The following is a 25,996-nucleotide window of genomic DNA, read 5'->3' as shown; positions in this document are numbered from 1 at the left end:
AGTCACTACATGGGGGAGTGGGGTGCAACAAGTATGTCACAATTTGAAATGTCTCTGGCTGACTGTGATGGTCCTGACACATTTTGTCATACCTCTCAAACTCAGAGTAAGAAATCTGGACAAAGCCATACATAGAAGTGGGACAAAGGCCCAAAATAAGGACAATTTTTAACTATTTCTTCTATAAACTTAGAAAGATAATAGAATAGTAGGTCTTGCAATAGTATGAATTTTCTGAAGGGCATGAAATCTGAAACTGAAATTTCTTGTCATTATTTTCTAACTTCATTCTTTAATGACTTGCCACTAATTTGTCAAAAAAACACAATTTTATGAAAAACGGATCAAAAATGTGATGCAAAAACATAAAATAGCCACACAATACAGCTGGGAACCTGTTAAAGAAGGGACACTTTTTTTTAATATTAGTACTGCTAACTTGAGCAGCTCACAAAATAAAAGAATCTACATGAATTTCTGAAATAAAAGTATTCTATAACTCTGATTATTACACTTATTTATTAATTGTAAACCCCCCATGTTTTCTTCCAAAATTGCCATTTTGCAGAGGGATTATTAGGGGAAGAGCAACATTTTGAGCCAAAATCGGGGACAGTTGAAAGGTTTGGATATGCCTAATTCTATAACATATTTTATTTGCACGTACTTCTCAATCTGTTAATGCAGGAAAACTGGACAAGGCCAAATATAATGGGGGAACATTTAGACAGTACAAAAAATTGCTCTTGTATAAACTGAGACAGTTGATAGAATAACAGGCCTTGTTTTAGCATGCATTTTTCTGAAGGTTATGAAGTCTAAAACTCAGTGTCTGTCATTATTTAGTGACTTAATTCCTAAATGATTTGCCAGAAAAACACAAATTTTATGAGGAACAAACCAAAAAATAAGAAGCAAAAATCTATTAATTCTGCAAAAATCTGGACAGTTGAGAGGTATAGTTCAGCCGGGGCTCTCTGAGTTTGCCGCCCTTCCCCCCCTCACAAAATCATGGTCGAATGGAGCCTCCCCCCTGCAACCATTCCAATGAACCATTAACTTGGCTATTTCACCCCATTTACCATAAACACTAATGTGCATACTGCTTTACTTCTGCGATGATTTGGACTTCATTTGAAAGTTTTATTTTGCATTTTACAGCGCAAACACTAACAGATATCTGCTAAACAAAGCAATGCAGTCTCACAATGAAAACAGACTTCGCATTAAAACTTCTCTGCCATTGAAATTCACACTCATTGAAACAGCATTGAAACCCACATACATTTTGCCAGTGGCAGATAAAGATCAACTTTGGGTTTGGACTGTTTTCAAATCACAGGCCCCTCGCACACGAAACATACACATGCTCTTTCATGCACCTTCCTGATTGTATTAAATTACATTCCTTGTACAATACAGGTTTAGAGGGTGTTTTAAATTTATTGTTTTGAACATTTTTCCTGTAAACAATGAAACAAAATGCATGCACCAATAATGACAAAAACTGTCCAATTTAGAACATTTCCATCATAAACGTCTACTCAAACTTACTTTCCATCATATAAGTCTACTCAAACTTCTACAATCCACCAGTATCAGTAAATATGCACAATCTCTGAAGAATCAAAAGTCATCTAAATAATTCCACATTAAAGAGTTCTGTAGCTAAAGAAGAGGTTGCTGCTAGCAAACAACTTTATATTTCATGGTTTCATCTACAAATAAATTGCCTATGTTACACTAAAAAAAAATGATAAGCTATTAATATTGCAATAGTGAATGGATGGCAAACTGATAACAGGTTCATAGTTGCAGTTATGATAGATTGAACTGAGCTACTCTGACCTTTAGCTGGAAGACTGAAGGGATCATCTCCCCATCATCTGTTGTGGGATTGGTAGACTTCTGGCAAAACAGCACAAGCAGACCCTTTATGCATTTTCTTGAACATAGCTGGACTTCAAGAAGGAGAACATCAAACGCAGAACGTAGAAAAGATACAGGTTTATTCCAAATGAAGTGCTTTTCATCACAGTAAATACTGTAACTTCTTCAGATAAATTAGAACACTGGGCCATGCCCTTAAATAGTAAAATGTAAAGTCAATAAAACAATTAATTAGTTAAGTGATTAACCAATAATAGTTAATCAGATGATTCTCTCAACTAAATAACAAAAGCAATGCTCTTTAGTACCTATATGTTCTGAGCAATCCATAAAAAACGTATGACCATATGTACACACACCCACATGCAAAATGAGATAATCATCTGATTAACCATTATTGGTTAATCACTTAACTAATGGTGTTCTCCTTCTTGCAGACCAGCTTTTTGGAGTTTCGTGTTTTTTTCTTGGTTTGTGTTTTCATGAACATACTCAGCTCTTTTCGGATTAGTTGTTTTATTCTGCTTTTGTTTAATATTAGCTCCAAGAGCATAACAAAAACTTAGTCATAATCAGAATCAAAGACTTCCAAAACTCCTGTCATTAACTACATTTTTGTTTAGGGCTTCAATTTCCAGCTTAAGATCATTCACTTGTACTTCATTATGTTTCTACAAAATGCACATAACAGCATAGTCTGCTTGATAAAAGAATACAATTATAAAATTGTATAAGGGACTGTTATGTAAGTAACATTTGGAAACTTGTAGATCGTACATCCTTCAGTATGTGCTTGGTTCTTATGTACTCTTCAAGGAGCAGATTGTCTCACAAAAGAGATCTATTTTTCTGTAACTTCTTTTCCTATGTTTTGATGGCACTGCTATCTAAGGTATTAGATGATCTGTAAGAGTTACCATTACACATATCATTACTGCCAAACCCAAAAGGGTTAACCGGCCTAGTAAACATTTTATTACAATCGTACCCCTCCATTCTGCTAGGCTGAGTTATTCCTATCAATTTGGCAGCCATTTCAAAATGTCTATAATGCATTGTAAAGCCTGTTCTGTATTGTGTGCAATGAAAACATAGAGTGGGTGCATCCAAACAAGATGGTCAGTTGAATCCATGACCATAGACAATACAGCAAAAAAACAAAAGTACTAAAATGATAAAAGAAATGAATACTCATTCTGAATGGTAATACTTTAAAACATGACAAAAACTGTTAAGCACCTTCATATTAGATCAAGTAACTATTAGACTTCACCAAAGCAACTTAATAATGCAAGACACATCCCTTAAATACTGCATTCACAAATCACATGTATAACAAGAACCAGTAATATTGTAACACCTACAAAATGAGAACAAGTGATGCAAAACTGTTTAAAGGAAGAGTATGAAATGTAATCAATAAAACAAGATTACTATAAATTACATACAGAATGAGATGTGACAAACATTTAAGTATAAGTAAAAGTAAAAGTATATGATTTTGCCAAGAATGAGCACCCTAATTAGACCTGAAGGATATATTGCACAAACTGGAAAAAAGAACAATAAGGTCTTATGGCCATGAAGCAAAAACTTTGTAAAAAGGTAGACAGAAGTTGATATCATCTGCACAATACTCTGCAATGAATGAAACGCATATTTGAGAAAACTGGTTAGGAGTTCATGTACCCTTACGCTTCAGAATGAAATATGAAGAACAAAAAGCCCTGAGAATGGTTGGTAAGGTATACAGCACCTTCCATACCGGGCACCATAGCTGCATCTTCTTGCAACATTCATGGTCTGAGATGCATGCTACAGTGTACATGGTGGACACCTAACAACACACCTGCCCTGTCTAATGTTAATTTACAACACTGGACCTCACCAGTGCATTTATTTGATGTTAATGAGGTAGTATAATTTCACAACTGTTTGACAGATTCTAGCCTTTAAAAAATGAGAACAGTAGTCCAACCGCAGTTTATTCCAAAATTTGACTCCACGAAAACGTAAAATAACACACGTAAATCCAAAATTTGACTCCCAGTACACGTAAGATAACACACATTTACCTAGGTTTCGTCCTTACTACCAGGACTTCATCAGAACAATAACTGATATAAAAGCTGAATTTTAAATACCTTTCCCATTAACTTGAATCATAAATTATTCAATTAATTATTAATTTAAAGACCTACCCCAGTTGAAAACCTTTAACATTCCTGATATATTTCATACTTAAACATATACCAACTGTGACATATACTTTCTAATGAATAATTCAATGTTGTTTTGTCATCAAATGTAAAATATGATAAATAATAAAATAAAAATTGTACTGAATACATATTACGTACAAATGTGCAAAAATTCATATTGAATGAATATTACATATTAAAACGTTGCAAAAAGTACAGATGTGTACCTACCATAAATGTAAATGTTCAGAGTGTATTCACTGTTGCAGTCATTACACTTGGGTTATCCTGCTGGCAGGCTACCCGCAGTCAGCCTGAATTTCAAAGTCCTGGTCCGGCGTCGGTTGTGGTCGCCTCTTCCCTGACGTCAGTGCGCCAGGGGTATATAAGATGCAGCCGACCCCATTTTCTTCAGTTTTTCTTGCCCCAGATGTCAGGTGCCCCCAAAAGGGTAGGCTAAAAACATTGCTTATAAAAAGCATGCACTAAAATAAACATTACCTTCATCTACAAGCAAAAACACCATTGGTTGTATAGAATAGAGAAGTACAGATAAGTCCCAGCAAAGAAAGGGGGATGGTGGGTGGGTAACCTGGACTGCAACAGTGAATACACTCGAACATCTACATTTATGGTAGGTACACAACTGTACTATGTTCGTGTTTCACTGTTGCAGTCATTACACTTGGGTTGAATCCCAAAGCTGAGGTTGGGTGGCTGGGCGTAAATAGAATTAGGAGTGGCTATGAGGCCCTGCAGAACTGCAGTGGCAAAGCCTGCTCTGGATTTAGAGTAAAGAGGTTAGTGGTAGTGCTTTGTAAAAGTGTGCACTGAAGTCCAAGTAGCAGCCTCCAAAATATCCTTGGTTGGTACACCTCTGAGGAAGGCTGCTGAGGTGGCTGCTGCCCTGGTTGAATGTGACCTAATGCCCTTAGGCACTGATTTGCCATGTTGTGAATAGCAGAAACTAATGCAGTGTCCTATCCATTTTGAAATAGTCTGCTTTGAGATAGCCTTTCCTTGTGATCCTGCAGCATATGCCACTAAAAGTTGCTCAGTCTTTCTGAAAGCTTTAGTTTTGTCCAAGTAGAAGCGTAGCTGTCTATGTCCAAAGAATGCAGAAGTCTCTCCCCTTTATTCTGGGGATTTGGATAAAATGTAAGCAAATGAATGGTTTGATTGAGAGCCACACTGGATACTACCTTAGGCATAAATATTGGGTTTGTCCTTAGAGAAACCCTGTCCGGATGGAAAATGATAAAAGGTTCCACAGCCATTAATGCCTGTAACTCTGAGACTCTTCTTGCTGAAGTTATTGCTAGGAGCAGAGCTGTTTTCCATGATAAGAATTTTATCCCGGCTGTACTGGCTCGCTCAGAAAGAGGCAGTGTGAGCTTTCCCAAGACAGAGTTGAGGTCCCATGCAGGAATCGATGAAAAGGATAGGCCTTTGTCCAACATCTCAGTTAGGTATTGTAACATCTGAGGAATATTTGGTACAAGCATGTCAATTCCTTGTGCCTGGTTCCAAGCACAGAATCTCTTCCATTTTTCTGCATATAATTTTCTGGTGTTGGGCCTCCTGGCCTCCAGGATAACATCCATAACTGCTTTGGAGAGAGGTATGTCCTGAATGGTTACATTATCCGCCATGCAGCCAGATTTAGGGTTCTGAGTTGGCTGTGCAGTATCTGATTGTTTTGTTGGGTCAGTAAATGAGGAATTTGAGGTAATGTCCAGGCTGGGCCTCGTGACAAGCTCTTTAGGATTGGGTACCAGTGCTGGCGTGGCCAGTCTGGGGCAATAAGGATAATTTTTGGCTTCTCTTGTCTGACCTTGAGGAGAACCTTGGGGAGGAGAGGCAGTGGAGGAAAGGCATATACTGTAAGGTTTTTCCAGCTGAATGACAGAGCATCCACTTTCCATGCTAGCTTGTGATAAGTCCTTGTACAAAATCTCTGTAGTTGGCAGCTGTGAGGGGAGGCAAATAGATCTATGTCTGGGCATCCCCATTTCCTTGTTATTATGCTGAAGATTTGTGGATCTAGTTTCCACTCGTGAGGATCCATGAGGTTTCTGCTTAGTTCGTCTGCCAGAGTATTTGTCTTTCCTGGCAGGAGTTTGCGCTTGCAGGTGTATCAATGCTGTGTTCCACAAAATCATGGCTTGTCTGCAGAGGTGGTAGGAATGCGTGCCTCCCTGCTTGTTTATTTACCACATGACTGTAGTATTGTCCGTCTTTATCAGCAGTTGTCCTGGATGAAGTAGATCCTTGAAAGCTGTCAGGGCATTCTGGACAGCCAGCATTTCATTTAGATTGATATGAAGATGCCTTTGGCTTGAGGGCCATGTTCCCTGAATACAATTTCCTGCCATGTGGGCCCCCCAGGAATAAGCTGATGCATCTGTTGTTATTGCCTGCCTGGCAGTGGGTAAAGTGAAAGGCTGTCCCCTTGTTGTGGTGACAAGTCTGTGCCCATCATCGAAACTCCCATTGCAGGCAGGGAATGAGAGTAATAAGTTTTTCCAGGCTGTGGCAATGTTGATTCCAAACACTTTTTAGATACCATTGAAGTTTCCTCATATGCAGTCTTGCATATGGAATTAACAGAATGCAGGATGCCATGAAGCCCAAAGCCTGCAGAATTTTTCTTGCAGATAACTGGGTTTTTGTTGCCAACATTTCGAAGTAAGAAGTCAGTTGCCTTTGTTTGTCTGGCATGAGAGAGGACATCTGGGCAGTTGTATTTAAGCTAGCACCCAGGAATATCATCTCTTGAGAGGGTGCTAGTTTTGATTTATTTTCGTTTACTGTGTACCCTAGGCAAATTAGCAATCTTTTTACAAATGCCAGGTGCTTTAGTAGAATGTCCTTGTTCTCTGCTTGAATAAGGCAGTCATCCTAGTAGGGATATATTTGAATTCCTCTTTGTCTGCAAAAAGCAATTACTGGTGCCAGGCATTTTGTGAAGACCCGGGGCACAGTAGATAAGCCAAAGGGCAGTGCAGAGAATTGGTAGTGCATTGAGCCAGCTATGAATCTGAGATATCTTCTGCACGATTGTCTGATTGGGACGTGCAGGTATGCCTCAAGTCCAAGGTTACAAGCCAAGCCATCTTGCCCAGCATGGGCAGAAGCTGCTGCAGAGTCAACATTTTGAACCTTGGAACGTCCAGAAAAGTGTTTAGAATAGACAGGTCCAGTATTGGTCTCCAGGCTTTGTCATTTCTGGGTACCAAGAAAAGACGTGTGTAAAATCCTTGTCCCTGCTCCTGTAGTGGTACTCGCTGAATGGCCCTCATGTGCATGAGGGATGAAACTTGCTTTTGTGCCTCTGCCCATTGATTGTGTGGCAAGTCTGGCATGCCTTTTGCCTTTGGCAGGGTGTGAAAGTGGAACCTGTAACCTTGAGACACTATATTCAAGACCCATTTGTCCTGGGTGATCATGTGCCAGTTTTGTGAAAAAAGTGCTAGTTTTCCCCCTAAGGGAGCGTCCAAAAGATAAGTGCTTGGTACTGGTAGAGGAAAGTCATTGGGACTGTTTCCTATAAGGTTGAGATTTGTCTTCTCCACTTTTGGAGGTAGAAGCACCCCAGTGTTTAGGGCTGTATGAGCCTTGGGGCTGGGATCTGCCTCTAGGGCGCCTGTATCTGCCTCTTTGTGGCCTGTCTGACACTGGAAAGGACCAATTTTTTGAAAGCCAGTTCCTGCTAAATATGGGAGGCTGTACCTGTAAGAAATCCTTAACTGTCTGCATAGATTTCGCTTTATCCTCCATTTTCTTCAACACGTCTTCTGCCGTAACACCAAACAAAGTATCATGCTGTAATGGAGGATCTAATAATTTTGCTTTAACATGATCAGGCAGATTCTGTTCCTTTAACCAACCATGCCTCCTAATCACAGAACCCTTTACAGTGGCCCTACAAGAGGCCTCCAAAGAATCAAAACCACATTGCAACGTATGTTTTCCCACCTGTTCAGCTGCATGCAATAAATCCTGCATTTCCTTGTTTTTAGCACATTCAGTATTTGTCAACATTTTCCGTTTTAACAGTGACATTAAGTATTGCTGATATTTAAGCATATGAAACTGACAATTTAAAGCCCTTACAGCCAAGGTAGCAGAAGTGTGCCTCTCTTAATCAATTCAAAAATCACCTCAAAGAATTCCTTAAGTCCCACTGGCTATGCCCCTGTTCTAAACCAGACTAACATCAAATGTCCAGGACCACCTAAGCCTCTACCCAACCCAGAGTGATCTTTCTCCCCTTAAGGTTTCACAATGTAACCATGTTAGACTATCTACATAAGTTTTGTACCTGTTTTAAACAGTATGTAAAGCCAATTGTTTTTTTTATATTCTTATGTTAATAACATTTACTTATGCTTGTATATTATATGTACCTTCTTTTCTTCTGGAGCTTTTCTCCCCGGGCCTCTACTGAAAAAGGACATGTATCCAGCTAGACTAGCCCGGTCAACAAATGTAAAATAAAATAAAATAAATAAATAAGTGTAAACTTTTTTCCCCCATCTGTCCAGTGCTCTAGAATCCCTATCAGAGGGAACAGGGCTTTTTGCAGTGGAGGCCTTGACCCCTTTGGGACCCTGTAATATAGTTTCTCGGTCAGCAGCAGGGTTTTTATATAAAAATTTATGACAGTATGGAACCCTGTAGTACCAGTCTGGCTTAATGGGTGCAGGGGGTATAGAGTCTGGAGACAGGCCGAACTCTGAAAAAACATCATCTGCAATGTCCAGAACAGGAGGAATAGCAAGAGGCCTGTGCTGAGGAAGTAAAATAAAATCTCTGAACCTCTTCTTGGATTCTGAATAATCCTGGCTCTCCCAATGAAAGTGCTCCCTCATAGTATGCAGGGTTTCTCCAAAAGTGTAATCCTCAGGAGGAGAAGCTGAAGGAATGCATTCTTCAGCATCAGAATCCTCATAGGGAGGAAGACAGTATTCCTGATCAGAGGAGGAATCAGAAGAAATGGAAACCTGATCTGAAGATTCATATTCTGTCTCTTGCCTAGGCCTCTTATCAGGAGGGGGATGGGAACCCCTGATCAAAGTAATAAGGTCTTCGGCCATTTTGAGCATCTGTTTTTTAGGCATGGAAGCCTGTCCTGGAGAATGCTGTACTTGTTTCTTTGTCTTTAGAGATGCTTTAGTCTTTGGCTTTGAAGCTGAAGATGGCTGTACATATAACTGTGTCGGTCTGAAAACACTCTCAGAAGCCAATGCCTGCACAGTGGCTCCAGACCCATCTGAGGGAATAGTTTCCGAGGATCCAATACCTTGAGTTTCCAGAGGCCCAGTTAGCTCCACGTGGGAGTTGGAAGTGACCTGTGGCTCTGAGTTAGCGGGTGTCAGGGGCTGCAAAAGCGCCTCACTGAGAACCGGCGAACCAATGACTAACTTAGAGGAAGTCTCATCGTCGGTTTTGGACCTCGGATGCCTGTCCCTGTCTTTATCCTTGCGTATTTTATAGACTCCGGTCGTCGGCTGTTCCGCCGGCATTGTATAATTGAATCTGCGGCCAAAGTAATGAAAGGCAAAATCGTACCAACGCTTAATAGTGCATTGGTTAAATCTAGCACAAAACCGACAACAAGCAACGTCGTGGTCAGGGCCTAGGCAAGGAATACAGTAAGAGTGAAAATCCTTATGAGGTATTTGCTTCCCACAAGAAATACAACTGTTAACTTTTTCTGACATTGGTCTGCAGCAAAAAAAAAGTTTCCCCAACGGGGTAATTAGCTTTAATGAAGACTTTGGATCTGAAATTTGAATTCGAAAATCTCAGGAGTCGGCCGACCGGCACTTGCGAACTGCTTTTGCTTCGGGCACCGCGCGGCAAGAAAGACTGAAGAAAATGGCGTTGGCTGCATCTTATATACCCCTGGCGCTCTGACGTCAGGGAAGAGGCGACAGCAACCGACGCCGGGGACTTTGGAATTCAGGCAGACTACGGGTAGCCTGCCAGCAGGATAACCCAAGTGTAAAGACTGCAACAGTGAAACACGATGAACATCTATAAAATCACTTTTAAAATTCCTTTATTTCCTACCTAATATGTGTTTAAGCTTTAGTATAAACTGCGGTTGGACTACTGTTCTTCTCATTTTTTATGGTTATTGTGGATTGGTTCTTAGTTTTCAAGATTCTAGACTTTATTTGCTAATTCTGTTTTGTAAGGGGGCTATAGTACCCATTTAAATTCTTAAAATTATCTTTTGTATATTAAGATGGACGGGAGAGCTAAGGGGGGCAGTAACACCACTTACAAACTGAAGTAATACAATGAACTGTTACCTTCATTATTAAAATGGCCACCTTAGTCACTTCCTTTACAGCAGAGCCCCAGGGACTAAGTACAACTCTAATGGTAGGACAGTGCTTTGTACCAGCAATAGCAAAGAGTACTAGACCTTGTATAATGATGTCACCGAACAGTCTGGACCAACAGCTATGCAAGGCCCAATGTTCCACATAATCACGGTCTGTCTCTATACCATTGCTCATACATGCAACAAAACTATAAATTATGAATCTGTTTAAAGACATTACTTCTACACATTTAGAAAAGAAAAAAATTAAAGTGGAACACACAAGCTAAAAAATATGCATTTCATCTGCCCCTGATTTTGGAAAATGCCCTCCCTATTTCTGCTTTCCCTCAAATTTTTGCATTTTCAGCTAAATCACTGAGGAATACAGTCAGTTAATTAAAGCAAATATTAGAGTTTAATACCTTTTTATTCTTCAGAAAATGTAGACTGATAAAAATGCTCTAATAAACACACTAAGTGAATTAAAGTAATGTTTGACAATAGTCCCTTGCTTTTGGACCTTTGTCCCAGTTCCACATTCATTTTCTATTTATTCTTGAGCAAAGCAGCTAAGGGAAAAAAAGTTAAGAGATATATTCAAAATTTGTCAGTCATGCCCAGTTGCCCACCAAACCACGAAATAAATAAAATAAAATAAAACCTCTGATGCCTTGCTTGTCAAGGTACCTTAACAAAATTAAATAAAATTAAACCATACAGACTATTACTTTTGTTCAGCTTCCAGCACTGCAGCATCAGCAAAAAAGAGACCGTCAGAGTTGCATCATTGTTAAAATACAGAGGAGGGCACCCCCACCCCAAAGGCCTGTCTGCCTTTCTTGCCTCAAAAAAATATAAAGAAGACTTTTTAATTTCTTTAACTGTCCGTTTGTTCATTTCCGATTCGAACACATGACTCCAGGCAGACTCCAGAAGCAATCAAGCAAGTCAAGTAGCCAGTAACCTAATTACTTTTAAGCACTAATGCAAGCAAGTTAGCACGATAAAAAGGTACTATCCTGTCCTGCACTGTCTGTTAATACTGATCGTTTCTCGCTCTCTTTTTCAGAAAGAGAGCAAGTACCAATCAGTAGTCACCCTGCCATTTATGTCACGTGCGTGACTGCTGACGTGGCAGTCCGACCCCCTTCCATGTTACTGTGCTGTTACTGAACAGAGTTCTAGGCATCATGCACTGATGCAGAACTCCCCATAGTCCGGACTGCCTTTAAAGCAGTCCGAGACAGTCAAGAAACAGATTTAAAGGGGAAAAAAAAAAAACCCAGAACTCACCGAGCAACGCGTATGCGCAGTTGGTGTTCCGGACTTTGCGAGTCAGTCAGACTTGTTTTTTTAAGCAAGTTAGCCACTTTTTTAAGTAAAAATATTTTTTTTGTTTAAGAATATGTTGTGCTTTTCTTTTTCTTACACAGCTAGGGGAGCTGCAGTCCCGCAGTTCGATGCCACAAGCCGCCACTGGTGACAGACAGGGGAGGAGAGCCTGGGCTGTCTAGCAATCAACGGAACTAGAGAAACCATGCAGTTAACTTGAGATATGAAATGTCTGGAGTCATGTCTGTCAGGTGACACAGTAGGTCTGGAGTTGAATTCTGGGTGGACAAAGAAGATGAGGCCAAAGGAAGGGAAAACAGGTCTGACAAGGACTGTAAGGGGCAATGAGGATAATTGTACTCTTCAATCGAGAAGCTTTCTGAAGGAATTTGGGGGTGAGAGGTAATGCGGGATAGGCATAAAGGAGACCGGAGGGGCAATCGTGAAGCAGAGCATCATTCGGTAGTTTCCCAATGGGGGTATCAGGGCAAAGAACCTGCTGCACTTGTTGGTGAGGGGAAATGCAAAGAGACAGCAGCATGGTTGGTTCCATCAACAGAAAATTCTCTCTGTCACCTTCTTGTTGAGAGACCACTCCTGAGGCATTAGAATACACCTGCTTAACTTGTCTGCAATCACGGTGGACTTCCCAGAATGTGCATCGCTATCAGAGAACAATTGTATAAGAATGCCCATTGCCTTACTCTCACAGTTTCTTGACCAAGAGGGTAAGATTTGGTTCCCCCTTATTTGTTGATGTACCAGACCACCAACTGGATTTCAAAAGTCTCCATGGGAAGAGTGTCTTGGAAGGCCTGCAGTGCTAGGAGGAAAGCTCTCATTTCCAGGACATTGATATGTGTGTTGGACTCTTTGGAGGACCAAGTGCCTTGGACCATCTTTCCCAAGAAGTGCCCCACCCCACCCAACCTGGGAGGCATCTGTGGTCACCATGAAGGTTGGGGGAGAACAAAGGGACGGCCTTCTTGTGCTTGACTGGAGTGTTCCCACCACACAAGGTAATTTTGGCAACATTGCATTATTGTGATTTGACTGGATAGTGATTCATGGAGAATGGACCATTAAGTTACCAGCGTCCACTGAAGAATCCTCACATATTACCTTGCCAATGGTACCAGAATGAGTGCTACTGATATGGATCCCACAGCCTGGTGGATCAGTCGAGCTGAAAAAGAAGAACTGTAAATGGTCTCTTTGACCTGGAAATGAACAGTTTGAACTCTGGACAGAGGGAGAGAAGCTGTGCGAGTGACTGTATTGAACAAGGCAGCAATGAATTCCAATATCTGTGTTGGTTCGAGATGAGATTTGTTTTAATTGATAGAAATTCCCAGAAAAGAGCATAACTGGAGTACGTAGTCTCAATCCTGAATCAGATGATGCCTGGTTATGAGCCAGTCATTCAAATATGGAAACACAGAATTCCCGCAGTCTCAAGTGAGCTGCTACTACTGACATATACTTGGTAAATACCCTGGGGGCTACAGTGAGACCAAAAGGCAGCAATTGGAAAGGACTGGCTCCCAGTTGGAAGTACAGATATCTCCTGGACTGTCTGTTCATTTTTATGTAATAGTACACATCCTGAAGATCTACTGAGCACATCCAGTTATCCTTGTACAGAAAAAGCAGCATGGACTGAACAGTGACCATCCAGAACTTTGTGTACTGAACTGGATGATTTAGACTGCCTAGATCCATAATTGGTCTCCAGTCCCCTGTTTTCTTTGGCACTAAAAATAATCTTGAATAAGTTCCGGACTCTCTCTGGTCTGGGAGGACCTCTTGAATATCTCTTTTCTAGCAGCTTGTTTATTTCTATTGCTGCTGCTTCCCTCTGATTGGGTGGAACATCAGGGATTTTGTTTAATGCTAGCAGGGATGGATGGAAAAATGGTATTATACAACTTGTGGATATTATTCTCTGCACCCCTGAATCTTTTGTAATTTCTAGCCAGGCTGTCTGGTGCAGGGATACATGACCCCCAGCTGTCTCCAGAGATGGACAGTTGGGCCTCCTTACAGCAGCACTGATATGATCTGTCAGAGAAAGTATCCCTAGATCCCTGGTTATGCGGACCACCTCTGCCATGGGGATGTTGTCCTCCATTAAAGTTCCAACCTTTGCCTCTTGAGGAACTATCTCCACGTGGATCTTAGAAGGGACCCTGGTATTTTTGAACCACATTTTCCATCTGCTGCGTTGGTTCCTAAAAAAGGTCCATTGAGGATTTGAAGAATGCATGTCCACAACAGGCAAGGTTTTTCCTTCCTGTTCACACCTAGACAGTGTGTCTAATTTTGGGGCCAAATAAGGAACTTCTCTCAAAAGAAGCACTGACAAAGGAAGATTTGAAGGATTCTGCTAAGTCACACAAATGCATCCAGTCATGTCTTCTGATAGAAATGCCTGAACCCATCTCCTCTGAGGTACCTTCAGCGGCATGGGAGGTTAAACCTCATGGATGAGTTTGAAATGGACTGGAGGGTAGCAAACTGCAAGTAACACTGCTTTCTGCCACAGAGGATATGGTCCCAGTGAGGGATTTAGAAAGTTCCTTAATGAAATCCCTTTGAAATCTCATAAAATGTGCCAAACAGTTCTGCAACCTAAGAGCAAAAGCTGCTGAAGCATAGACATGCTTCTCAAATCTGTCCAGCACCCCACACTCCCTGTTTGGAGAATGGATAGAGGAACTTTGCTCTGCTAGTTCCTTTTTAGTGGACGCCACTACGAACATGGCATCAAGTGGTATTCCCTTGTTTTGATATGTTCTATTTTTAGGTGGTGCCAGGATCATTATCTGTTCTATTAGGGATAGGCTCAATCATGTCAGGCTCCTTCCATGCCTATCAAGAGACCAAATCAATGAGCTCACCTGTGGGTGGAGTCACTCAGGCAGAAGATGGGCCAGAGCAAAAGGCCTCCAGGAATACAGACTCCTCTTATAAAGGATTATCAGGGGACCAATCAACACTTTGTTATAGGAGTTCTAAGATATCTCCAAATGGGATGTCATCGGGTGGTGATCGGGGGGACCCTTCCCCTTCATTTTTATGTGACAGACTGTTGCAGGGAGTCTAAGCTTCTCCTCCTACACTTTCTCTTCTGGGAACTTCTGCTGTGGGATGCTCTGGAAAAGGGGCAGAAGAGATTACTATACTCTGCTGGGTGGTCTGAAGACTGTTTTGGGTTGGGTGTCCCAGTAGCTTAGCTGATTGAGGCTCTGGATGCAGAGTCAGATGGCACTGGTTAGACGGAACCGTAGAGGAAAGAGAAGTCCAAACTCTAGGAAGAGAGAAAACTCTCTCCGCTACCTCCAATGCAGAATGCCTTGGAGAAAAGGAAACTGATGGATCCAATATGGCATGCTTATGCTCCTGCCACCTGAAACTACTTCAGGAAGGAGTCGGACATGAACTGTCTAGTGCCAAAACTCCAAGGGGCAGAGGTGGCTCTGACAGTTTCGGAGTCGACTCCAGCACCCCAAAGCCAGAGCCAACCCTAGGGCTCCAAAGTGCTCAGTGCCAGAAGACTCATACACTACCACAATCAAAGATGCCATCATCTTTGCATCTGAGGCAGACAACTCCAGGATTTTTGGATCGATGGTTCCAAAACCAAAGGTCAGATCGCAGAAGGATCCAATAACGGGCAGTAGCACCGACATGGGTCTCCAGACGTGATGGGGTCTAAGCCGGATGAACTCCCAGTTGAATCTACATCCTGAGGAACTTCCTCATCATCCTGTTAAATCAGCTTCTGTCAGACTCTTGGATGATCGAATAGAGGAGGCTATTGAAGATGGTCTAGAATGTCATTTTGTGCTCCAAAAAGGGGGAGGGAAGCCAAGAAGTAATAGCACCTGGTAGAATTTGAGGTGATCGGATCCAGGGAGATTTCTCTGATCTAGGTCTCGGATCTGAAGTGGTCGGATCGTTAGCAGGAGGTTCAGATACTGAAGCCGTACAGATAGTTGAATCCAGATAGCTTTTATAGAAAGAGCATCATCCTTATCAACTCTTTTGGGGTTTGAGTCCCAGATGCTGTTGAAGAAGGTTTAGAGGGTGGCAAACGTCTTAAGAATTTACTTTTTTTTTTTTTTTACCAATCAAGGCTGCAAATTGAAAGTCTTACATATCTTATAGTTAGAATTCAGGTGAGATGGGCCCAAGCAATAGACGCACTTAGAGCATGCATCAGCACTTGGAAATTTATGGCCACAGGTCATTTTTTTTTTTTTTTTTTTTTAAGTAGACACTAGCAAAGAAAGAAACAAGAAAAATACCAGCAAAGGTAGAAAGAGTACTAAAAAGTACAAAGGAAATGTCAGCAATTGGTATTCAAACGCAGAGTATAAAGATTTAACCTGTATAGATATAAGGGTTATAAAAAGGGAGGAACGGCAAAAAAGATAATATAATACATAGAATAACTTTAACTCACAGAAATGGAGTACGCTTGCTCAAGAGTAAGCAGTGACCATGTCCATATGCTAAGGCGGCAAACAAGATCTGAGGTATGTTAGATGACTAGAGCATTATGGGTAAAGGGAGGAGCTTGAGAGTTTCAGTGTTTCACTAGCTGGAAGAAGTGGCCGAGTTGGATCCAAGGATCGGATCCGAATCTAACAGTTGAGGAATGAATGAAAATAACAACATATCATCTGTTTATGCTCACTAAACAGCTGGCACGCAAAATGCATGTTTGTGTCTTGTCAACATTCTAGTCCCTAATCCAAACATCCAGTTTAACGTTCTTTTGCCAGTGAATGTTGTATAAAAAAAATGCACAACTTGTGACAGCAGAAACACTTTTCAGACACACTGCATACCTGTTCTTATCAAATTCATAACCTCTAAAATAATGCCCGAAAACCTCTTAACATCTAGTGCATCCACTTAATTAAATTAAATAATCAAATAAGGTCAAGTACATCATTTCACAATGTTTATTGTCTTCACTGTCAGTTCAAACAAACAAATTAATCACTATGTCTCTGGTTTGTTACTATCAGACAACAATGACTCTTGAACAACCAAAACCATTCTAAAATTAATCAGAGTTGCCCAACACATACTGAATTCCAAAAATGTCATCAGTTTACCGTAGCTCCACTGGTCCACTTGGGGTTTTCTGGAAACTCTGCAACTAGAATATCTGCTGACTGTTCAGTTCCTATCACATGGTAGTACAATTTCTGATTCAGGTTACTAGTTGTCTCAGTGCCTAAAATGAATAAAGAACAACAATTTTTATAAGCATAGTATGGAGCACATAATGCAATATCACCCTATCAGCAATCTGTTCCAGAGGAAAAATACTATTGTGATACCACATTTTTACATTGTTTTATAGCATTTTATAAATATTTCCAGCTATGTAGACAGTTCAAAGGTTGCTGCTAGACAACAGATCAGTCAAAGTATAACTGTACCCAAAAACTGAAAACATGTTTTTCAGCATATCTAGAAACTTTCCTTTTAAGCTGGTTTCTCAACATCCAGGGCTTTCCACCCTTCTCAGAGTCTTGAATAAAATATACTGGGTGGGGGTAGCTCTGTGCTGGTTGCAGTAGGCTAGCTAGAGAGGGCTCCTATCAACTAAAGCCAACAGTGGATCTCCGTGACTTCAGAACCTGTAGCAAGTAATCTCAGCCTATGGATTAACACCTAATGATTGGCTAATGTTGCACAGTGTTGTAACATATTCTAAGGATCTATGTAGAATAGCAAACAATTCATCATTTAAAAGTACCCCTAAATTTATATCTTGGTTGTTTGAAATGATCTATAACAACACTAATACAAAAAATGAGTTATCATACTTATATAATGTATTAATTCCTTATAGGACAGCTCCTAAAGTATCCTATTGGCAATATTTAGATAACTAAAGGTATACAGACTCCCCCTATTAATAAAAGATAAGACAAATATCTTACTCTCAGTTAAATTAACATCTCATTCACAACACTGGAGAATATTTCAATCGAAATATCTACATAGATCCTTCTTAATATCTGAGAAAATTTCAAAGATAAACACCTCAAGTAATAATGTATGCTGGAGATATCAAGATTCAGCAAACGCAGACTGGTCCCATGTTTTTTATAACTGTGTTAGTATTAGAACATATTGGAATGAGATTAGTAATTTTTTACAAGCTCTTTATACAGATACATTTATTTTGAAAAAAATCCCTAATTTTATTGAATGTAATCAATAATCCTCACTTGAAGAAATTGGATTTGTATTTAATATGAACTATGCTAGAAAATGTATAACCAGAAGATGGAAATCCAACACAGCGCCCACCATGGAGGAATTTTTATGTTTACTGAAGAAGTCTGTTTTAATGGAGATCAAAACTAAAGAACTGAGAATCCAGCCCAAGCCATTAGTCAATAACTCATGGAGACAGTTTTGACATTGACTGATACCTTGCAATTGGAATCAGACTCTTCCTGATAATTTTAATATAATGTATAAACATCATTGTTTTTACACAGATCTGTTATCTTAATCTATTTTGTCAGGCTAAATTTAAATATTGTATATAGTTGAATATTTATTAATTGTAAACAATCATTATTATGTTTTAAATCAAATAAGTTGTTGTTGGGTCTTTCGGCTTTTCCCGGTTAGGGGTCGCCACAGTGGAACTCTGGTCCGCTAATGATTGGCAGTAGATTTTTACGTGCCGAGTTGCCGGCCCTGACACATAACCTTCATCGAAGGTATGCCCATTCACGCAAGTCTCCACACAGAAGACGCTCTAACTGAGAATCGAACCGGACAACAAATAAAAAGTATTTGAGTAAAAAAAAAAAACCTGTAGCAAGTCACAGTTCTCCTTGTCCTGTAACTCTTAAGAGTTACAGGTCAATGACTCCAGGCAGGTTAGAATTTCAGAAACATTAACTTTTACAGTGGGGGCAGGGAATAACTGTAATTAGTGTACTAACAGTATGAGCACCAGGGAAAGCAGTACTTAAAGTATCAGTAGGGGCTGGGGCAGATGAACAGCAGCAGCAATGTGACAAACAGAAAGGCAGTGGAATGCAACTTTAAGCAAGCAAATGATGAGCAGAATATGACCGTAGCAGTAAAACTGGAAGTTAAGCAGCTGTAGAAGCACATTATGGGTAGATTTGGCTATATGGGCAGATTACCACAGCATATACAGCTATGTTATATGGGTTGTAGACACTGGCACTGACAAAAAGGCAGGAGTCAGAGCTTGACATGGCAGAGCTTAAGATGTTAAGATTTGCACTGGGTGTGACGAGGAAGAACAGGATTAGGAATAAGTATATTAGTGGGTCAGTCCGGGTTGGAAGGTTTGGAGACAAAGCCAGAGAGGCAAGATTACATTGGTTTGGACGTGCTGAGGAGGGATGCAGAGTATATTGGGAAAAAGATGCTAAGGATGAAGCTGCCAGGTAACAGGAAGAGAGGAAGGTCTAAGATAAGGTTTATGGATGTGGTGAGAGAGGACATGCAGGTGGCTGGTGTGACAGAGCAAGATGCAGAGAGCAGGAAGAAATGGAAACAGTTGATCTGCTGTGGTGACCCCTAACAGGAGCAGCCAAAAGAAGAAGACCACAGCATATTCAGCCTGGAAGGAGAAAGGATAAGGATCTAGGAGCCCCTAAAGAACAGTCCCAGCAAATTCTGATTTGGACCTGGTGAAGAAATTCAGGTCATAATCCTTTGTAAAAGAAAGTACACAGGACCAAGAAGCTGCCTCTAGAATCCCTCTAGAGTTCACCCCTTTCCAGTACACTATCGAAGTAGATAAGGCTCTACTAGAATGTGCCTTTATCCTGCCAGAAAGTGATTTACCATGGTGGTAATTACAAAACTCAATAGCAAGGTGCAACCATCTGAAAATAGTCAATTTTAACATGGGTTGTCCTTTCTTCGTCCAATCATAGGAGATAAGAAGCTGTTTTGTTTTCCTAAAGGACTTAGTTCTCTCAAGATAATACCTCAATGGCCAGTACATGTCAAGAATATGAAAAATCCTCTCTCAATGATTTTTAGGTTCAGGACAGGAAACCAGGAGATTGATGGCTTGATTTAAAGTAAACATACTGAAACTTTTGGCATCAGTTATTTGTTCTTAAAGAGATCCTATACCTATGGAAAATCAAACTAGCTTCACCCACCAGGAAAGCTTGCAACTCAAATACTTCTTGCAGATGTCAGAGCAATACGCAATGCAGTCTTCCATGACATAATTATAAATCAGCCTGAAGAGCTGGTTCAAAGGGAGATAGTTAACTTTTCATCATAAAGTTAAGATCCCACGCAGATGTCACCTCTTTTCTAGGTGGTCTTCCGTGTAAACCTCTTTAAAGAATTGTTTGATCAAAGACAGAGAATATAGGGGAGGATCCATGGCCATTCATGCCGAACAAATGAATCTTGATAGATAAATAAAGGCCAAAGGAGAGTAACTCTGACAAATATTTAAGAACCAGTGGTTCTGAATCCCCAAAATGGGCTCTGGTTATTAGTGTGGCACCAGCTAGTAAATATTTTCCTTTTAGCAACTTAAGACTTCCAAGTAGGAGGCTTTCTTGGCTCCCTTTGTGCCTACCGTACAGACTCAGAAACACAGTTGCCTTAAGTGTATCAGAAATGAATCACTCAGGCAGTCAGTTGAAGTTGTTTCAGACTAGAGTATTCCAAACTCCCACCGTCCTATGTAAGAAAATTCAGTCTGTGGGAAAGCTTGTGGTAACTGCTCTTGGCTAGTTCCAAGTGAAAGGAAAGATGCTGTTGCCTGGGCCAGAAGGGAATCAACACAGCAGTCTTTGGAGTCCTTCTAAATCTTCAAAATGATCCTGGAAACCAGTGGAAAGAGTGGAAAAGCATAAAGGAACATTCCGAACCATGGGAATGAAAAAGCATGCGTTTTCCAGGCCTGCCTGCAGGGTGCAAGGAGTCCTGGTGCATGATTTGTTTTGTTGTCCGTTTTGAAAGGAGTTGAACATCTCCATTTGACTTGTTCCCCACAACTGGATCAAATCCTGGAAGACCCCCCCCCCCCCCAATTCAATTTCCATTAATGAGGGTCTGTCCTGGTCCTGCTCAGCTTGCTTGCCATTATGTTTTGGCTCTGATGGAATGTATGGAACTTGGAGGGTTAAACAATGCTTCAGAGTGCCCTTCCAAGTTACCATAGCCAGTCAGCACAGAGGACAAGACCTGGTTCCCGGTTTGTGTTCCACACCACTGTGGTGTTGCCTACAGAGGTCCAGGGCACCACAAATGAGGAGATTCTATATCATGGACTACAGCTAACACTTTTTTCATGTTTACGTGCTTTGGCCAGTCTGTTTTGTTTCAAAGACCCTGCACTTTTACCCCCTTTGAAACAGCACCCCAAGCAGAATCTGATGTACCCGTTGTAACAAACTGAGCAGGGGTTGGAAGAGAGAATGGAAGACATGGATTTAGGGAAAACTGTTCTCTCTACCAAAACAGTTCTCCTTTCACAAAACCCAAGATTGGAATTTGAAATTCCAGAGGATGAGAATGTTGGTCCACAGTTTTCAAGAACCACTTGATTTTAATCATATGTAACTTGGCAAAGGAAATCATGATAATCATGGATGCTATGAACTCTAGAATCCTCAGATACTCTCTGGCTGAAGTCTAAGACAGACTGGAGAAATTCAGAATGCTTTCAGATACAAGACCACTTTCTCCTGAGTTAGGAATGCCCTTTGCAAAGCAGAATCTAGAAGATATCCTGAAAAAAATGACTATCATGTGAGAAGGAATTAAGGAGGATTTTGACTGCTGACTGAAAACTTAGGCTGAGAAGAACATTTGTAACCAATGTAAGGGCCTCTTTGACATCTGAAAAAAAAAGACTACTTGAATTGATGTATCAAGGAGACACACCAAGAAAACAATCCTGCAAGCAGGAGATGAACAAGACTTATGTCCGTTCTCCTGAAATCTTAGTCTAAGTAGGAGCTTTCTCACCCAAGTGGAAGACTCCTGACTTTGAAAGACTCTGCAAAGATAAAACAAGTTATGTAACATGGTAAAAAAAGTGAATCCCTTGCAGTGTGCATTGAACTATCACTGCACACAACTTTGCAAACACCATAGAAGCTGTAGAGTACAAGGGTAATGCAGAGACGTGATAATACAACACACAGACACAGAAAATCTGAGGAAATCTCTGAACTCTGTGGCAATGGAAATACGATGACAAGCATCTTTCAGGTCTAGAATTATCTTATTCTAAGAAACATATGACTAATACCTATAAGCACTAAGTAGTAAACAACTAAGTACCAATGCCCACGTTTAGAAGGAAAATGTGTGTGTGTGTGTGTGTGTGTGTATATATATATATATATATATATATATATATATATATATATACACACACACACACACACACACACACACACACACACACATATATATATATATATATATATATATATGAGACTCTACTTTACTTACCCAAATAGCCACATCACCGACTTTCACTTCGCCAAGATGAAAGGAAAGAAAAAACAGAAGCCCGACATCCAGAACACCGAATTTCCACTCAAGGGAAGTAACTGCTTGGCCATCCTGTTGAAGTTTGCCCCTTACCTTTGTGGTAGTGCGATCTCAGTTGGTATATTTTGTTAGGGGGGTATGGGGGCGAAGCCTACCACATGGGTGGGTTTAATTTTGTTTGTTTTTTTGGGAGGGGGGAGGCCAAGTGGTTACTTATCTCGAGTGGAAAGTCGGTGTTCCGGATGTCAGTCTTCTGTTTTATTAATTCCTGTCGTCTTGGCAAGGTGAAAGTCAGTGATCTGGCTGTTCAGGTAAGTAAAGTAGACCCATATTTTATATATATATATATATATATATATATATATATATATATATATATATATATATATATATATAGATATATATATACACACACACACACACACACACACACACGTTTTGAATATAGTAACAGGCAGTAACTTTTTTTTTTTTTAGAAGATAGGCGAGAAAGGGCAGGAAGAAGCCTTCCAGAAAATTGACAAAAAAATTGAAAGACCACGAAGGTACTAAGAACAAAACCCCCAAAAAGAGAACTTTTTAATAAATAGTAGGAAAAAATCAGAGATATGCGCACTTATCTTAAGTGAGCATTGAGCCCTCGTGGATCACGTCCTGAACTTACAAGTGGCAAACTAGATCTACTGTATTGTAAGTACAAGAGGAATTATTGGTAGAGGAGGAGCATGAGTCCTGGATCCAATACCTTGAAAAAAGGCGCAAAGTTCGGATCTGATCAGATTGGATAACCCACTTGTTGAGATGAAAGGCAAAGTCAACATCAGATCAAAAGGTAATTGCCCAAGACAGTTATTAAGAAGTAGTCTACTTTGACATATGTTATTCCCCTTCTTACCTTCACAAGAAATGAGCAACTGATCGAAGTTCTGAAAGATTTTGTTCCGTCAAGATAGTACCAGAGTTGTCTATGGACATCCAAGGTATAAAGTATCCTTTCTCCCTCATTTTGGAGTTCAGGAAATAATACAAGAAGTATAGTTTGGCTTAAAGTAATCGTGGATACCACTTTAGGCATAAAAAATTATGAGAGTTCTCAAAGAAACCCTGTCTCTGTGGAAAATGAGATAAGGTTGACCCTTCCAACTCGGATACTCTTTTTGCAGAGGTCAGAGCAACAGTAAAACTGTTTTCCAAGTTAAGAATCTTAAGTCAGACAGATGAGCTGGTTCAAATGGAGCAAATGTTAACTTCTTTATATACAAAATTAAAATCCCAAGGAGCAGACATCAGTTTTCTTAGTGATCTCTTATGCAACACCCCTTTCAAACAAATTTGAATGGGAATGTCTTGAAAAAGGGGGATCCATAGGCAAATATGCTGAAATGGCTAAGAACTTATCCCTGATAGAAATGTTGGGCAGGTCAAAGGATAGTAATTCACACAAGCACTTTTAACGCACAAAAAGACTAGCCCTCAATAAGTGCTGGCTATTTTACTGGTACCAAATAGAAAACCTTTTCCATTTGCAAATATATGATTTTCTAGTAAACTTTCCTGCTTCCATTAGTACCTGCTGCTACTCCAGTAAACAAGAGTCTAAAAAGGTATTAAGACCCTATCATTCACACTGCCAGTTTAAGTTGTTTGGGGTTGGGATGCATCAAACACTCCTGTTCTTGTGTGAGTAGGCCCAGTCTGTGAAGAAGCTTGTGGTAATTGCCCCCTGCTAAATACAAAAGAGGGAATAACGACTTCAGATGTACCCTGGATATCAACAGAAAGGGTGGAAAAGCATACATGAACATTCCTGTCCAAGGAAAAGAAAAAAACATCTGTTTTCTAGGCCCTCCTGCATGTAGTCCTGGAGCAAAATTTTGCCAGCTGATTATTCAGACAGGAGGCAAAAAGGTCTACTTGAGGAACTCCCCACAGATGGTTTAAACCACAGATCATCTCCTGATCTAGCTTCCATTCCTGAGGGTCTGCCTTTGTACTGTTCAGCTCGCCTGCCACACAATTTTGCTCTGATGGAATGTAGGATGGCCATAGATTGAGACTGTACTGTAAAGATATATCCCATGGTAAAATGGATACTTTGCATAGGGGGTAAGACTCTGTTCTACCTTGCTTGTTTATGTACATCACTGCGGTACTGTCTGTAACAACTTGAAGCCCTCCTGGGCTAAAGATGATTCAGAAAGTTGAGTGCCTTGATAACAGCAAGCATTTCTTACATTTTATGAGCTTGTGTCCATTTTTGTTGTCACAGAAAAGCTGAATATGAAGAGGAATTTCACCTTTCAACATGACAGTGACCCCAAGCATTCATCAAAATCAACAAAAGAATGGCTTCACCAGAAGAAAATTAAAGTTTTGGAATAGTTCAGCCAGTGCCCAGACCCAAGTCCAATAGAAATTCTGTGGGGTGACTTGAAGAGGGCTGTGCACAAGAGATGCCCTCGCAATCTGACAGACCTGGAATGCTTTTGTAAGGAAGAGTGGGCAAATACTGCCAAGTCAAGATGTGCCATGCTGATAGGCTCCTACCCAAGAAGACTGAATGCTGTAATAAAAGCAAAATGTGCTTCAACAAAGTATTAGTTTAAGGGTGTGCACACTTATGCAACCAACTTGTTGTACGTTTCTTATTTTTATATTTTTCCCCTAACAGATTGTTTGTTTTTCAATTGAATTGTACAGGTTATATGTCACATTAAAGGAAGGAAAAGTTTTGAATTGATTTATTGTGGTCTCATTTTTAGATCACAAAAATCTGGCATTTTAACAGAGGTGTGTACACTTTTTATATCCACTGTAAACATATTGCCTTATGGAGCTTTTCTCCCCGGGCATCCATTGAAAATGGGTTATTTATGGGCCAATTGGACTTTGCCGGTAAACAAATGTCAAATAAATAAAACAAAACTGAAGTAATGGCTAAAAGACGAACAGTCTTCAACGTACAATGTTGTAAAGAAGCTGAAACAGCAGGCTCAAAACAAGCGTGAGTCATTTTTGTTAACAAAACTGTGGTCCCAGGAAGGTGGAATAGGCTTCCTGGGATGTCTGATATAAAGGCTGCCTTTAAGAAATTGTTTGACCTGAAACCTAGAGGCCATAGAGGAAGCCAGGGGCAGACAAGCAAAGAATGCAGACATGTAAACTTTTACTGAAGAATTTGCCAACCCAGCATGGCGCAGATCATACAAATAAGAGAAAAACATGGAAACCTCCACAGATAAAGGTTCCTGGTTTCCAGAGAGGTACCAGACAGAAAAACTTTTCCATTTGGACAAATATGATTTCCTGGTTGTAGGCTTCCTGGCCACCCACAGGACCCGAAGCATGGCCCCAAGAGGTGCCTAAAATGAATCAAAACCTTATCACCCACAGTGTTAGCTAACAGTGGATAAGTGAGGATGGATAATAGACTCCTAGTCTTGTGTGAGAAGGTCTACAAGTTGAGGTTAACTGTGGTGATTGCCCTTGGCCAAGTGAGAAAGAAGGGGGAACCAATGCTGTCTGGACTAAAAGGAAGTCACTAACATGATTTTCAGAGAGTCCTGCCTGATCCTGTGTAAGACTCTCAGAAGCAGAGGAAGGGTGTACAGAAACATCCCCTTCCAAGGAAATGAGAGAGCATCCACTTTCCAAGACAGAGGACTTGGGACTC

At 40.4% G+C, this 25,996-nt stretch overlaps 1 protein-coding gene across 1 annotated transcript in view; it reads right to left on the bottom strand.

Moving 5' to 3' along the window:
- Positions 1-25,996, bottom strand: part of LOC122811978 (prolyl endopeptidase-like) — a 2,225,690-nt gene that overhangs the window by 1,487,282 nt on the left and 712,412 nt on the right. Inside the window, exon 6 of the mRNA XM_044084182.1 lies at positions 16,893-17,014. Within this exon, the coding sequence (XP_043940117.1) occupies positions 16,893-17,014 (122 nt within the window). The remainder of the gene's footprint in view (positions 1-16,892; positions 17,015-25,996) is intronic.

This window comes from Protopterus annectens, chromosome 1.part1, assembly GCF_019279795.1.
Source record: "Protopterus annectens isolate FY-2018-M chromosome 1.part1, PAN1.0, whole genome shotgun sequence".
Lineage (NCBI taxonomy): Eukaryota > Metazoa > Chordata > Ceratodontiformes > Protopteridae > Protopterus > Protopterus annectens.
The sequence above is the reverse complement of the archived record's forward strand: the minus strand, read 5'-3'. Positions and strand labels throughout refer to the sequence as shown.